The sequence below is a fragment of the Halichoerus grypus genome, chromosome 4 (genome assembly GCF_964656455.1).
Source record: "Halichoerus grypus chromosome 4, mHalGry1.hap1.1, whole genome shotgun sequence".
NCBI lineage: Eukaryota > Metazoa > Chordata > Mammalia > Carnivora > Phocidae > Halichoerus > Halichoerus grypus.
The window spans coordinates 132,839,622-132,856,635 of NC_135715.1; the positions used below are offsets into that span (position 1 = coordinate 132,839,622).

The 17,014-nt window shown below is 36.2% G+C and overlaps 1 protein-coding gene across 6 annotated transcripts in view; it reads left to right on the top strand.

Moving 5' to 3' along the window:
* UBR3 (ubiquitin protein ligase E3 component n-recognin 3) overlaps positions 1-17,014 on the top strand; it is a 230,411-nt gene that overhangs the window by 9,642 nt on the left and 203,755 nt on the right. For all 6 annotated transcript variants that reach the window (XM_078070968.1, XM_078070970.1, XM_078070971.1 and 3 more), the window contains exon 2: positions 15,869-16,008. In XM_078070968.1, coding sequence (XP_077927094.1) covers positions 15,869-16,008 — 140 coding nt within the window. The remainder of the gene's footprint in view (positions 1-15,868; positions 16,009-17,014) is intronic.

Below are 17,014 nucleotides of genomic sequence, written 5' to 3' on the forward strand. Positions count from 1 at the left end.
TAAACAGAGATAATTTCACTTCTTTCTTTCTGATTTGGATGCCTTTTATTTCTTTTTCTTGCCTAGTTGTTGCAATTAGGACTTCCAGTGCTATGTTGAGTAGAAGTGATGATAATAGGCACCTACATCTTGTTCCTGATTTTAAAGAAAAGTTTTCAGTTTTTCACCATTCAATATGATGTTGGCTGTGGACTTGTCATATATAACTTTTATTATGTTGAAATATATTTCCTCTGTACTCAGTTTGTTGAGTTTTTATCATGAAACAGATGTTGACTTTTGTGCTTTGCTTTTTCTGCATCTTTTGAGATTATCATATGATCTTTAGCCTTCATTCTGTGAATGTGGTGTTAACACTGATTTGCATATGTTGAACCATCTTTAAATCCCAGGGATAAATCCCTCTTGATTATGGTGTAGGATTTGATCTTTTCAGGTGCTGTTGAGTTCAGTTTGCTAGCATTTTGAGAATTTTTGCATCAATATGCATCAGGGATATTGGCCTGTAATTTTCCTTTCTTTTAGTGTCCTTATCTGGTTTTGGTATCAGAGTAATGTTAGCCTTGCAAAATGAATTTGAGAGTATTCATTCCTCTTCAATGTTTTGGAAGAGTTTGAGAAGGATTGGCATTAATTCTTCTTTAAATGTTTGGTAAAATTCACCAGTGAAGCCATCTGGTCCTGGGCTTTTTTGGCTGGGAGATATTTGATTACTGATTCAGTCTCCTTTGTTGTTTTTGGTCTGTTCAGATTTTCATTTTTTTCATTGACTTAGTCGTCGGTGATGGTTTGTTTCTAGGAGTTTATCCATTTCTTCTAGGTTGTCCAATTTGTTCGTGTATAATTGTTCATAGTAGCCTCTTATGATCCTTTGTATTTCTGTGGTACCAGTACCAGTTGTAATTTCTCCTCTTTCATTTATAATTTTATTAATTTGAGTCATTTTTCTTTTTTTCGTGATGAGTCTAGCTAAAGCAGTTTTGTTTATCTTTTCAAAAAACCAAGTCTAAGTTTGTTTGTTCTTTTCTATTGATTTTTCATTCTTTATTTCATTTCTTTCTGCTCTATTCTATTTTCTTTCTTCTGCTAGCTTTGGACTTAGTTCCTCCCTTCCTTCCTTCCTTCCTTCCTCCCTCCCTCCCTCCCTCCCTCCCTCCCTCCCTCCTTCCCTCCCTTCCTTCCTTCCTTTTGTAATCTTTCTTTTTCCTTAATGTAGGCATTTATAGCTATAAATTTTCCAATTGGAACTGCTTTTTTAGCTTCTTGTAGGTTTTGGTTTGTTGTGTTTCCATTTTAATTTGTTTCAAGATATTTTTTTGATTTTCCTTTCTTCTTTGACCTATTGTTTGTTCAGGAGTGTATTGTCTATTTTCCCATATTTGTGAGAATAGCAGTTTCTCTCCTGATTTTGATTTCTTGTTTTATAGTTTTCATTGTGTTCAGAAAAGATGTAATTTCAGTCTGCTTGAATTTGTTAAGATTTGTTTTGTGGCTTAACATATCTTTCTGGGAGAATGTTCTGTCTTGAGATGGATGTGTATTCTGCTGCTGTTGGATGGAATGTTCTGTATGTGTCTGTTACTGGATGATCTATCCATTGTTAAGAGTAGAGTATCACAGTCCCTTATTATTGTATTGCTGTTTATTTATTTTTTTTTTCAGTTGTGTTACTGCTTCTTTTACATATTTAGGTGCTCTGATGTTTAGATACATAAATATTTACAATTGTTGTATCTTCTTGATGAGTTGATCCCTTATCATTATGTAATAACCTTTTTTTTTTTTTTTCTCTTGTGACCATTTTGGACTTAAAGTCTATTTTATCTGATGTAATGGCAGCCACTTTTGCTCTCTCTTAGCTACCATTTACTTGGGGTATCTTTTCCATCCCTTCCAGCTTATGTGTGCCCCATTAAGCTAACATGAGTTCCTTGTAGGCAGCATGTCGTTGGATTTTTAAAATCCATCCAGCTTCTCTAGGACTTCTGATTGGAGAATTTAATCCATTTACATTTAGTATTTGTTGATAGGTAAGGACTTTGTTGCTGTTTTGTTAATTGCTTTTTGACTCTTATAGTTCCATTCTTCTCTCTTCCTTTGTGATTTGATGAGTTTTTGTGATGACATGCTTTGATTTGTTTGTCTTAACTTTTTTGTATACCTACCACAGGTTCTTCTGTTGTGGTTACCATGAGACTGACATAAAATATCTTAGAACAACCTTTTTAAAGTTGGTAACAACCTAAAACTCTGTAGTTCTACATTTCTCCCTCTCACATTTAGATTATTGATATTACATTTTATATCTTTTTAATTATTGTAGTTATAGTTATTTTTGGTATGTTCATTTTTTAACTTTTATGCAAGAGTTGAAAGTGATTTGCATACTACCTTTGCAGTATTAGAGAATCTTACTTTGTATATTGCTGGTGAGTTTTATACATTCCTATATTTTCTTTATACATTCCTGTATTTCCTTTATTAGAGAATCTTACTTTGTATATTTATCTTTGCTGGTGAGTTTTATACATTCCTATATTTTCACATTATTAATTAGCATCCTTTCATTTCAGCTTTAAGAATTCTCTTTAGCATTTCCTTTAAGTGTTATGTAGGGGTGGTGAATTTTCTCAGCTTTTTTTTATTTGGGAAAGTCTTTATTTCTCTTTCATTTCTTTCTTTTTTAAAAGATTTTATTTATTTGAGAGCAAGAGAGAGAGAGTGAGTGCATGAGCAGGGGGTAGGGGCAGAGGGAGAAGCAGACTCCCTGATGAACTGGGAGCTTGATCCCAGGACCCTGGCCTCATGACCTGAGCCGGATGCAGACGCTTAACTGACTGAGCCACCCAGGTGCCCCCTCCTTCATTTCTGAAGGGCAGTTTTGCTGGGTATAGTATTCTCAGTTGGCAGTTTTTTCTTTCAGTATTTTGACTATATCATCCGACTCTCTCCTGGCTTGCAAGATTTCTGCCGAGAAATTTTTTTATAGACTTAATGGGGGTTCGCTTGTATGGTGAGTTGTTTTCTCTTGCTGCTTTCAAATTTTTCTTTGTCTTTGACTTTTGATAACTTAATTAAAATGTGTCTCAGTGTAGCCCTTTTTGGGCTCAACCTGTTTAGGGACTCTAGGGCTTCCTGAGTCTTAATGTCCATTTGTTTCCCCAAATTTGGGATGTTTTCAGCCATTATTTCTTTAAACAGACTTTTGGTCTCCTTCTCTATTTTCTCCTTTTGTGATTCCCATAATGTGTATGTTGTTTGTGTGGTATCTTAGGAGTCCTGTACCTTTCTTCACTCTTTATCATTCTTTTCTTCTTTTGCTTCTCTGACTGGATAATTTCAAATGACCTGTCTTTGTGTTCATGGATTCTTTCTTCTTGGTGAAGTCTGCTGTTGAAGAGTTCTATTGAATTTTTCAGTTAAGTTGTTTTCTTCAGGACAAGAATTTGTTTTTAAAATGATTTTTATTTCTTCTTGAACTTACTTTATTCATGTATTTTCCTCCTATTTTTGCTTGTCTATCTGGGTTTTCTTGTAGTTCATAGAACTTATTTAAGAGGATTATTCTGAATTCTTTGTCATTTAGTTCAGCTCTGTTTCTTCATGGTCAGTTATTGGAACTTTATTGATTTCCTTGGGTAGTGTCAGGTATACCTGATTCTTCTTGATCCTTCTGTTCTTGCATTGGTATCTGTGCATTTGAAGAAGTGGTCTCCTCTTCCAGTATTTACAAGTTCACTTTGGAAGGGAAAGATTTTCTTCAGTCAGCCCAGCCTGGGATTCTGGATGGGTCATCTGATACTGTCCACTGGCAGGCAGCATTTCCTTTCTGGGTGTTTGGTTGGGTGGGGGCCACTGCTTGTGCTCTGAAGTTGAGAGGGGTCCACTGGCTGGGTTCTACTGTCAAATGAGTCTACATTTAGGTGGGGCTGCTGACTGGGTTCTGTGATCAGGCGGGGCCATTGCCTGGGCTCCATAATCTCCTCTGGTTGGGTAGAGTCACAGGCTGTACGCCCTGGCTGAGTGATGTAGCTAGTTGAACTCTGTGATCGGGTGGGGCCACAGGTTAGGTCCGTAATCAACCGTGATTGGGTGGGTCCCTAGACTGTGCTCCCTGTCCAGGTGCCAGTCTTTCCTTCCTGCTTGGTAGGATTTTTTTGAATTAGCTCTGATTTTGACTTTCTCCTTGATTGTTCAAGCTTTTGAAAACTATGGGAGTTACAATATTTTATTATTCCTAGGCTACATCTTACAGCTTATCTCTTTCACTTGGACACCATAAGAAAATTCTTTCTTTGTGCCTTGAGAAAATATTCTTATAGGTATCATGAAAAAGAGTTCTAGATTAGAAATTAGGCAGTCCTGACTCTAATCCCTTGAATTACTGGATCATATGGGTGTGCATTTATACTTTTGATACATTTTTACAAATTGTCCTCATATTTGGTATGTTAATTTACATGTTCTTTCAGTACAATGAGAATATTCATTGCTTTAGTACCTTGCCAAGATAGTATATCATAACTTTTGGTCTTTGCAAATATGATAGGTACAAAAACATTGTCACAGTATAGTTTTATTTATTCTTTGTCCATGCATTGTTTACAGGTGTGTTACTTAATTTTCAAATTTTAAGGATTTTTAAACATATGCCTCTTATTGATTTCCAGTTTGATTCCTTTGTGGTCTGTGAACATAGTTTGTGTAATGTCAATTTAAAATGCTTCAGTACCGTAAAGTTGATAAGATCCATATTCATTATGGATCCATAATATCTGTATCATTCTTTGATATTTTCTGCTTGTCAGTATTGGAAAGCCATCAGTAGGTCTGAACTAATTTCAGTGCTGGCCATAAGACTGGTTCCATTGTGTGTAGGCAGTTGTGTCCTACTGAGGGAGTATATAGTCAGCTTGCTATCATTACATAATACCACAGACTGGGCAACTTAAAGAACAGAAATTTATTTTTCATGGTTCTGGAGGCTGGAAGTCCAAGATCTAGGTGCTGGCAGGTTTTGTTTCTCCTGAGGCTTCTCCCCTTGGCCTGTAGGTGACTGCCTTCTCCCTGTATTTTCACATGGTCTTTCCTCTGAGTACCCGTGTATCCCTCATATCTCTTTTCCCTCTTATAAGGATACCACTTGTATTGGATTAGGGCCCCACCCTATGACCTCACTTAACCTTACTTACTTCCTCAAAGGTCCTATCTCCAACTATGGTCACACTGGGGGTTAGGGCTTTAAAAAAAATTTTTTTTAAAGATTTATTTATTTTAGAGAGAGAGAGAGAGTGTGTGTGTACAGAGTGGGGGGAAGGTAGAGGGGAGAGAGAATCTCAGGCAGACTCCCTGCTGAGTACAGAGCCTGACATGGGGCTCGATCTCACAACCTTGAGATCATGACCTGAGCCGAAACGGAGTTGGATGCTCAACCGACTGAGCCACGCAGGTGCCCCTGGGGGTTAGGGCTTCAGTGTATGAGTTTTCAAGGGCCACAGTTCAGTAAGAGAAGAGGGGATGGAGAGTGGGTATATTAACATATATGTTGATAAACGTATACAGTGTAGATCATTTGCAAAGGTCTGTATGTTTGACTATATAATTATGTGAGTTAATAACATCCCAGTGCTTCTTAAACATGGAAAAAGGACTTTACTGGGACATATTTTATGAAGAATGGAATGAGCGTCCAGCTGTTTTAGGGTATAGTGTTCTATTGTCAGTTAAGTCTGGATTGTTGATAGTGTTTTCAGTAGTTATCTATCACTGTGTAACAGATCACTCTGAAACTTAGAAGCTTAAAACAACAAACATTTATTATCTCATAGTTTCTGTGGACCAGGGATTTGGAAATGGCTTACCTAGGTGGTTCTGGCATAGCATCTTATGGGGTTGTAGTAAAGATACTGGCTGGGGTTATATTTTCCTGAAGGCTTGCTGGGACTTGAAGATCAACTTCTAAGGTGGGTCACTCACATGGCTGTTGACAGGAAGATCCGTTCCTGCCATGTGAGCTTATCATAAGGTTGTTTGAAAAACTTCCTTTAATATTTCTAATAGTGCAGGTATGATGGTAATGAATTCTCAGATTTTTCTTTTTTCTTTTTAAGGGTTAATGCATCTTTTTTTAAAAAATTTTATTTTATTGTTATGTTAATCACCATACATTACATCATTAGTTTTTGATGTAGTGTTCCATGATTCATTGTTTGCGTATAACACCCAGTGCTCCATTCAATACTTGCCCTCTTTAATACCCATCACCAGGCTAAGCCATCCCCCCACCCTCTCCCCTCTAGAACCCTCAGTTTGTTTCTCAGAGTCCATAGTCTCTAATGGTTCGTCTCCCCCTCTGATTTACCCCCTTCATTTTTCCCTTCCTACTTTTTTTTTTTTTTTTTAACATATAATGTATTATTTGTTTCAGAGGTACAGGTCTGTGATTCAACAGTCTTAGACAATTCACAGCGCTCACCATAGTACATACCCTCCCCAGTGTCTATCACCCAACCACCCCATCCCTCCCACCCCCCACCACTCCAGCAATCCTCAGTTTGTTTCCTGAGATAAAGAATTCCTCATATCTTTGAGATCATATGATACATGTCTTTCTCTGACTTATTTCGCTTAGCATAATACCCTCTAGTTACATCCACGTTGTTGCAAATGGCAAGATTTCATTTTTTTTGATGGCTGCATAATATTCCATTGTATATATATACACAACATCTTCTTTATCCATTCATTTGTTGATGGACATCTTGGCTGTTTGATAGTTTGGCTATTGTGGACATTGCTGCTATAAACATTGGGATGCATGTACCCCTTTGGATCACTACATTTGTATCTTTGGGGTAAATACCCAGTAGTGCAATTGCTGGGTCTAATGGTAGTTCTATTTTCAACTTTTTGAGGAACCTCAATACTGTTTTCCAGAGTGGCTGCACCAGCTGGCATTCCCACCAACAGTATAGGTTTCTTTCTCCACATCCTCGCCAACATCTGTCATTTCCTGACTTGTTAATTTTAGCCATTCTGACTGGTGTGAGGTGGTATCTCATTGAGGTTTGGATTTGGATTTCCCTGATGCCGAGCGATGTTGAGCACTTTTTCATGTGTCTGTTGGCCATGTGGATGTCTTCTGCCCATGTCTTGATTGGATTATTTGTTCTTCGGGTGTTGAGTTTGATAAGTTTTTTTTTTTTTTTTAAGATTTTATTTATTTATTTGACAGAGAGAGAGACAGTGAGAGCAGGAACACAAGCAGGGGGAGTGGGAGAGGGAGAAGCAGGCTTCCCGCTGAGCAGGGAGCCCGATGTGGGACTTGATCCCAGGACCCTGGGATCATGACCTGAGCCGAAGGCAGATGCTTAACAACTGAGCCACCCAGGTGCCCGAGTTTGATAAGTTCTTTATAGATTTTGGATACTAGCCCTTTATCTGATATGTCATTTGTAAATATCTTCTCCCATTCTGTCCGGTGTCTTTTGGTTTTGTTGACTGTTTCCTTTGCTGTGCAAAAGCTTTTTATCTTGATTAAGTTCCAATGGTTCATTTTTTTTTTTTAGGTTGCCTCTTTATTTTATTGATTGTTTCTTTTGCTGTGCAGAAGCTTTTTTTTTTATGTTATGTTAATCACCATACATTACATCATTAGTTTTTGATGTAGTGTTCCATGATTCATTATTTGCATATAACACCCAGTGCTCCATGCAGAATGTGCCCTCTTTAATACCCATCACCAGACTAACCCATCCTCCCACCTCCCTCCCCTCTAGAACCCTCAGTTTGTTTTTCAGAGTCCATCATCTCTCATGGTTCATCTCCCCTTCCGATTTCCCCCCCTTCATTCTTCCCTTCTTGCAATCTTTTTTTCTTCTTCTTGTTTTTTTTTTAACATATAATGTATTATTTGTTTTAGAGGTACAGATCTGTGATTCAACAGTCTTACACAATTCACAGCGCTCACCATAGCACATGCCCTCCCCAATGTCTATCACCCAGCCGCCCCATCCCTGCCGCCCCATCCCTCCCACCCCCCACCACTCCAGCAACCCTCAGTTTGTTTCCTGAGATTAAGAATTCCTCATATCAGTGAGGTCATATGATACATGTCTTTCTCTGATTGACTTATTTCGCTCAGCATAACACCCTGCAGTTCCATCCACGTCATTGGAAATGGCAAGATTTCATTCCTTTTGATGGTTGCGTAATATTCCATTATATATATATACCACATTTTCTTTATCCGTTCATCTGTCGGTGGACATCTTGGCTCTTTCCACAGTTTGCTATTGTGGACATTGCTGCTATAAACATTGGGGTGCACGAACCCCTTCGGATCCCTACATTTGTATCTTGGGGTAAATACCCAGTAGTGCAATTGCTGGGTTGTATGGTAGCTCTATTTTCAACTTTTTGAAGAACCTCCATATTGTTTTCCAGAGTGGCTGCACCAGCTGGCATTCCCACCAACAGTGTAGGAGGGTTCCCCTTTCTCCTCATCCCCGCCAACATCTGTCATTTCCTGACTTGTTAATTTTAGCCATTCTGACTGGTGTGAGGTGGTATCTCATTGAGGTTTTGATTTGGATTTCCCTGATGCCGAGCGATGTTGAGCACTTTTTCATGTGTCTGTTGGCCATTTGGATGTCTTCTTTGGAGAAATGTCTGTTCATGTCTTCTGCCCATTTCTTGATTGGATCATTTGTTCTTTGGGTGTTGAGTTTAAGAAGTTCTTTATAGGGGCGCCTGGGTGGCTCAGTCGTTAAGCGTCTGCCTTCGGCTCAGGTCATGATCCCAGAGTCCTGGGATCGAGCCCCACATTGGGCTCCCTGCTCGGCGGGAAGCCTGCTTCTCCCTCTCCCACTCCCCCTGCTTGTGTTCCCTCTCTCGCTGTGTCTCTCTCTGTCAAAATAAATAAAATATTAAAAAAAAAAAAAAAAGTTCTTTATAGATTTTGAATACTAGCCCTTTATCTGATATGTCATTTGCAAATATCTTCTCCCATTCTGTTGATTGTCTTTTGGTTTTGTTGACTGTTTCTTTTGCTGTGCAAAAGCTTTTTTATCTTGATGAGGTCCCAATAGTTCATTTTTGCTCTTGCTTCCCATGCCTTTGGTGATGTTTCTAGGAAGAAGTTGCTGCAGCTAAGGTTGAAGAGGTTGCTGCCTGTGTTCTCCTTTAGGATTTTGATGGACTCCTGTCTCATATTTAGGTCTTTCAACCATTTGGAGTCTATTTTTGTGTGTGGTGTAAGGAAATGGTCCAGTTTCATTCTTCTGCATGTGGCTGTCCAATTTTCCCAACACCATTTGTTGAAGAGACTGTCTTTTTTCCATTGGACATTCTTTCCTGCTTTGTCGAAGATTAGTTGACCGTAGAGTTGAGGGTCCATTTCTGGGCTCTCTATTCTGTTCCATTGATCTATGTGTCTGTTTTTGAAGCTGCACACTTATTTTTTTTTGGCAATTTTCTGTCAGTTATACTTCAATTTTTAAAAGCTGAGGTAAGATAAAATTTGGAGAGGTCATTTTATTAACTTTCTGTAGTTCTATTCAACCTTTCTATTACTGTCAAAACATCCTGTTCACTAAGGAATATTTAGTCTTCTTAATCATTCAAAACTATTGGATTCCTTGAAGAAAGTATTTGTCATCCATGAGCTGCTATTGTGAACACATTACTTCCTGCGTATTTTTTTTTTTCTTCTGAGCCTTACTAGTTGTCTAGAAAGGCCTCTCCCTGTTCACTTGTGCAGAGATCTTTAGTACCTGTTTATATATAGTTGCATTTGTCAGACCTCTTGACAACATACCTATAGAGCTTTGCATGCTTAACCTAGCTCCTTCATGTCATTTGGTTTGTAGCCTAAATACCACCTTTTCAGAAAGGCCTTCCATTTCAAACCCATTATATAAATCATGCTGTCAGATTAGTTTTGTAGAACTTATTATTCATATTTATTTTTTGTTTCTTTCTCTCTCCTTCTACCGCACTCCCCCAATCGAAAGTTTGCTCCATGAGAGCAAGGCCCCTGTATTGCTGGGGCCTAAGTCCCAGGCATATAGTGGTTCTTCGAAACGTGGTTGAAAAGCAGGTGTTAAGTGGGTGTCAGGTTCTTTTCTGTTGTTCACAAGAAGTATGGTTATTCTTTACCTGAATGCCCTTGAAATCATTTTGGTGTTCTATTATTAGATTTAGTCTTTGTTTCCTCAAGTCTTTATTGAACACTTGCTATGTAATATGTAAGATGCTTTAGTTCCCACACTACGTTCAGCCTGGAATAAAAAACCCAATTTTGTTTGTCAATCTTATCATATGTTATACCCATACTGCCTAGTCCTATGTTATTTAAACTAGCTCACAGAGCTTGGTTCTTAAGTCTTTTGGCTATTAATTTTTTCAATCACCAGCCATCTGATATACTCCTGTAATCCCAGTCCCTAGGTTGCTTAGACCACTCTTGTTCCTTGGGCATAGTTTCAGATTGAAATTTCACTCTTTGATGCCACTTGACACTGTTCAAATTATTCTTCACTCTCTGCCCCTTAGCACTTTTGAGTTCATTTCTTTTCTACATGGAAAGTATCTAAGAGAGCTTTCTGTGCACTTCTTTATCTAATCCTTTCTCCTTTCCTGCTTTTCAGCTGTCATGCTTTTCATTGCATCCTTTAGCGTACGTTCTTCTGGCATTCCTTTCATCTATTTTTTTATCCTTTCTTCTGGCATTCTTCTGGCATTCCTTTCATCTATTTTTTTATCCTTCGTATTTATGCTTCTAGGTAGTGTAATTAAATTATTTTCAATCACATAAGCAGGTTTAAAAAATTTTTTTAATTTTAAAGCCTTTTAAAGTAGAAACGTTAACTTTGCTTAGATTTTGTGTGTCACAGCTGAAAGAAGCTCTTTAATTTCATTTACCTTTATGAAGCAGGTACTTGAGTCTGGTGCCTTAGACCACTTAGCCATCCTGACACGACCATATTTACCTTTATGTTTATTTATTTTTTAAGAAAGATTTATTTATTTATGTATTTATTTAGAGACAGCATGAGCAGGGTGAGGGGCAGAGAGTGAGGGAGAGAAGCAGATTCCGCACTGAGTGCAGAACCCTATGCAGGACTTGATCTCATGACCTGAGCCAAAATCAAGAGTCAGACAGTTAACCGACTGAGCCATCCAGGCAGGCACCCCACCATATTTACCTTTAAATAAAGGTTTGGACCTTAAGATATAATACTTCTTAACCTGTTTCATAATATGATAGATGTGGAAATGTTTGGATGGGGCACAGAAGCAACTGAGGGGGCTGCTCAGACCCTGCCCATCCCAGGGCTGAGGAAATTTGTATCTCTGCACTGTAATCTATTGACCTAACATTTGGAAGTTCTGCCTTAAGGATAGATAGACTTAGGCAGTGTGTGAACACTCTGAATGCTTTATTTTTTGTGTTTGTATATATTTTTCTTAAGAAAGAGTTATAACTTTCATTAGATTCTCAAAGGGGTCTATGAACCCAGAAAGGTTAAGAATTAATGCTTTAAATTGTGGAACTAAAGCCAAATGAATGGCATAACTTATTGTTTGCTTTTAGTGTGAATTTTTTCCTTTTGATTACCAAGTTATGCATATGTTTGTTATACAAAATTCAAAATTATAGGTAGAGTTAATGTAGAAACTAAAGTATGCTATATCATATTCCTGGTTAATTTCTACCAATTTGGTATACATGTATTTGGTATAAATATTTTTTTCTTACATATATTAACATTTTCCTTCCTATTCTCCAAAATTTTACTTACAAAGATAGTACTATATATACTATTATGTGTTTTCTCACTTAATTTATCTTAGATATGATTCTACTTCAGTACTTGTTGATCTACCTCATTCTTCTTAACAAAGTATTTTATGTATCTATCATAATTTGGTTAACCTTTATTACTGAACACATGAGCTGTTTCTAGCTTTTGCATTGTAAACTGTGCCATAATGAACATTTCTGTAGATGCAGTCTTGAAAATTTAGGAGCAATTCTGTATAATTCCTAGAAATAGAAATGTTAGAGTAGGATATGAATACTTATTAAAGTTTTTTTAAATTAAGTTTTAATTTTAATTCCAGAATAGTTAACGTGTGGTGTTATATTAGTTTCAGGTGTACAATGTAGTGATTCAACACTTCCATGTAACAGCCGGTGCTCATCACAAGGAGTATACTCTTTAATCCTCATCCTCTATTTCACCGATCCCCGCAGCCGCCTCTCCTCTGGTAGCCATCAGTGTGTTCTCCATTGTTAAGAGTCTTTTCTTGGTTTGTCTCTCTTTTTCTTTTTTTAAATTTCCTTTGCTCATTTGCTTTTGAGCACTTAAAGTTTTAATAGATATTGCTAAAACATCACCAAAAACTGGATTTATTTACACTTCATGCATATGATAACAGAAATTTCTGAGTGTGCTTTCCAACAATGAATTAGTAAAGTGAATCTTAACCAGTCCTCAAGGTGAAAAAACTTTTTTGTATTATCAAAATTTTCAAACATAGACAAATGTAAATGCAAGAGGGCATTGAACCTCCATATACCCATCACTGGATTCAACATTTATCAGGATTTTTGCCACATTTGCTTCATTTGTCCTTTTTTCTCTTTTGCTGAAGTATTTTGAAGGAAATCCTAAACATTGTCATCTCACCCCAACATGCTTCAGTATTTATCTTTAAAAAAATGCAAATATTTACTTCCTTTTAAAAAATTTTTAGGTTTTTAGTACAGAAAATTTCACACATATATAAAAGCAGTGCACATAATAAACCCAACTACTATGATTTTTTATTAGGGGAAAAACTCCTTCAGTGACATTTTAAATTTAAAGACCAATTAAAACTACATTCTTTTGACTTGGTGCCTTAAAAATGTGAAGGGAGTACTTTATTGTCTTTGATATTGGCCCACATTCTATTTAATGTGCATAACATAGTGAATCCCCCTGTATCCATCTCCCAGTTTCAACAATTAACAACTCATAGTTGGTCTTGGTATACTCCTACCTATTTCAGTTTAGCCCACCAGATTATTTTGAATCAAGTTCCATACATTAAAGCATTTCATTTGTAAGTATTTATATAGCCATATCTAAAAGATAAGGCTTCATTTTTCAGTGATAACTGCAGTGCTGCTACCAGCATACCTATACAAAATAATATCATAAAATACCTGTGAACGTTCTTACATAACCACAATGCCATTATCACACCTAATAAAATTGTTTAATAAACTATTACCCAGTTCATAATTAGATTTCCCTGGTTGTCTAAAAGAATACCTTTTTAAAGTTGGTTTGTTACAATCCGTTCACACATTATATTTATTGGGTCTCTCAAGCTTTTTTAAACCTAGAGTGGTCCTTCTACCTCCTTTTTCCTTTTGCCACTGACAGGTTGCAGAAATTGAGTCTGTTGTCCTGTGTAATGGTCTGCATTCATGATTTATCTGTTTGCTTTTTTGTGGTGTTTTTAACTTTTTCCTTTAGCACCTATATTTCTTATAAATGGAAGTCAGCTCTCGAGACTTGGTGTCGAATTCAGCACGTTTGGTAAGAACACTTCCTAAATGGTGCTGTGTGCTTCACAGACATCACAGTGTCTGATTTTTTTTACTTCGCGTTATACTAAGATTGATAAGGATGTGACCGTCTGATCTCAAGTGGAAAATTTCCCCATAAGCCTTTCTCTAAATCCATCACAAAATGGTCAATTCTAGTTACTCATTTTTTATTTTTTATTTTTTTATTTTATTTTTTTAAAAGATTTTATTCATTTGAGACACAGAGGTACAGAGAGAGAGAGAGAGAGAGAGAGAGAAAGCATGAGCAGGGAGAGAGGCAGAGGGAGAGGGAGAAGCAGGCTCCTCGCTGAGCCAGGAGCCCGATGTGGGGCTCGATCCCAGGACTCTGGGATCATGACCTGAGCCGAAGGCAGACGCTTAACCATCTGAGCCACCCAGGCACCCCTATTTTATTATTTTTTAAATTCTGATGGGCTCTCTGGCACTTTAGGGGATTCCTTGTTATATTTGGAAGCTTTTCCTTCCTTCCTTCCTTCCTTTCTTCCTTCCTTCCTTCCTTCCTTCCTTCCTTCCTTCCTTTCAAAAGATTTTATTTATTTATTTGACAGAGAGAGAGAGCACAAGCAGGGGGAGTGGCAGAGGGAGAGGGAGAAGCAGGCTCCCTGCTGAGCTAGGAGCCCAATGAGGGACTTGATCCCAGGACCCTGGGATCATGACCTGAGCAGAAGGCAGACACTTAATCAACTGAGCCTCCCAGGCGCCCCTCATTTTTTATTTTAATAAAATTCATTGCTTTGGTTATTAGTGAACTCGAGCATCTTTTCATGTTTATTGGCCATTCAGTAATTTTTTTTGTGACTTGTTCATGACCTTGGCTGATTTTTCTATTGAATTGGTTTTTTTTCTTTTTCTTTTTCTTATCCATTTTCAAGTGTTCATTATCAAAGATATTAATCTTTTATCTGTTTTACTTCTTGTAAATATTTTTTTCAATTTGTAATTGTCTTCTGTATAGAAGCTTGATTTATGTAGTCAATTTTTATCTTACAGTTATGGCTTTTGGTTTAAAGTTTTACTTACATTTTCTACACTTTGAAGTAATGGAGGGGGAATAGTTTATTTTTTCCTGGTACCTTTTTTCACTTTTGATTTGTATGGAATATATTTTGTATATGGTGTAAGATGAAAATAAAATTTACTTCCTGCAGAAAAATAATCAATTGTTCTAAAGCAATTTATTGAAAGTCTTCTTCCTTCCACATTGAATTGATATGCCATATTTATGATACTATTTTCACAAATTTATGTAGTCTCTTTCTAGAGTCCATTGTGGTCCACTGAAGATATTATATTACCACAGATTTTTAATTATAATAGCTTTGTACTACATTTTAAGGTCTAAGTCACTGTCAGTAATCATTTTTTTTCCCCGAGTTTTACTGATTTTTTTTTTTTCACACATATGCTCTTCTATTGGAACTTCAGAATTAGTTTGTGATTAGTCTCATTGTGATTTAACTGTAACGGCATTAAGCTTGGTGGAACTGACTTTTAAAAAAATAAAATTGGTTTTTCCATTTGAGAATGTAGTTTTTCTCTATTCAGATCTTTTATGTTTTTTAGGTAAGATAGTTTCTGCACTCTTCCTAATAAGTTTGTTTCTGGGCATTTTATGTTTAGTTTGGTTATTTTGTATTGCCACGAAATATCTTACTTGTGATTATTTGGATTGTGAATACAGAATAGTTTGCTTCATTTTTGTTCAGGTATACCAATCATACTTTAAAATAAGTATAAACAAGATGAAAAGAAATGTATATACTTATGTGTACTATTTAAAAATTTTTCAAATAAGCTTTAAGTATTTCTGTCACTTACATATTCATTAATACAATAAGTTAGAAATAGTTAAGGAATAGAAAATGTGAATTCTTAGGAAATAATCAATTTCTACTAAATGGTTTATAAAGGGTGGAAGTAATAAAGTAATATGTGAAAGTAATAAATGGCAGTTAAAAAATATTAAATCCTGTAATGATTTAAAAAGATTTTCTTTTTGTATTCTAGTTGGCACCTAACTAGTATGGTCTTTTATTAGGAGGAAATCCTCCTCAGCCACATATTTTATTTAAAGACTGATTAAAACTATAGTCTTTTAACTTGGTACCCTAAGAATCGTAGAGGAGTAATAAATCAGCTTTGATATTGGCCTGCATTCTGTTTATGGATATTGTATATAGAGGTAATATGTTCCTGGCAGATTAGACATCACTGTTAATTTTTTTCTTTTTCATATTACAGGTTTTGCAAAAGGCATCAAATTAAATCAAGTTCAAATATTCCCTGTGTCCCCAAAGACTTACTGATGATGTCTGAATTTGTTCTTCCAAGATTTATTTTTTGTCTTATTCAGTACTTAAGAGAAGGCTATAATGAACCAGGTATGTTTAATCTACTTTTTGTTAGTACTCTTTTTAAGTTCCCAATTAACACAGTTTAGCATTAATAACAAGGTGAATTTTTTCAGATATCATTTTTTTGCTTAACTTGTTTTATGATATGACTATGAAATACAGAGACTAAATAAAAACATACTTTAGTATACATCAATTACATGACCTGATAGGTACCTTGTAGTAGCACAGTTTGGGACTTTCTGCTCCTGGGGTCATAGATGCTTAGGATCAAACTTACTTGGCCTTTAGCAGATGAGGAGATAATCATTTTATGGGGTTAAAGTGACTTTATTTACAATTATATTATGATAGAACAGAATTAAGAAGTCCTGGAAATGTGTGAATTTAACTTAGAGTTTTAGAAGCTAAACTACTCTTTCACCATCTCTCTCTCTCTCTTTTTTTTTTTTTGTAGATGTCTCTATATTTTTATTCCTCTCCGTATATAGCAACATAGGAGAGAGTCAAATTATTCACTCCCATATTACAGGTAGAATGTATGGGGGTAAGCATCATGATATTATTGAAAAGAAAAAAGAAACATGCAAATTATAGATAATCTTCTTGCCTTTTAAGATTTAGTCACCATCTTGACTAATATACTTCAGTTAAATATTTTGGATTTAGATATTATCTGTTAAAGTTGTCAGTCTGACATTGTGAATTACAGATACCAATTAGTGTGGTATGAAACAAATTTATTAACTTTTTCTGATCTTTTACCTTTCTGATGATACTTGTATTTTTATCATTTAAAGGACTGCATCTTGAATTACTTTTAGAGGTTTTAAATTATTTATTTACTATAAATAATCTTAAATCCAGTTTGAAACTATGGCACACATTTTTATCTATCCCCCCATCATTGAAGTGTGAAGAAACATATAGCATCTTCATCATTTTTTTTTTTTTAAAGATTTTATTTATTTATTTGACAGAGAGAGACACAGTGACAGAGGGAACACAAGCAAGGGGGAGTGGGAGAGGGAGA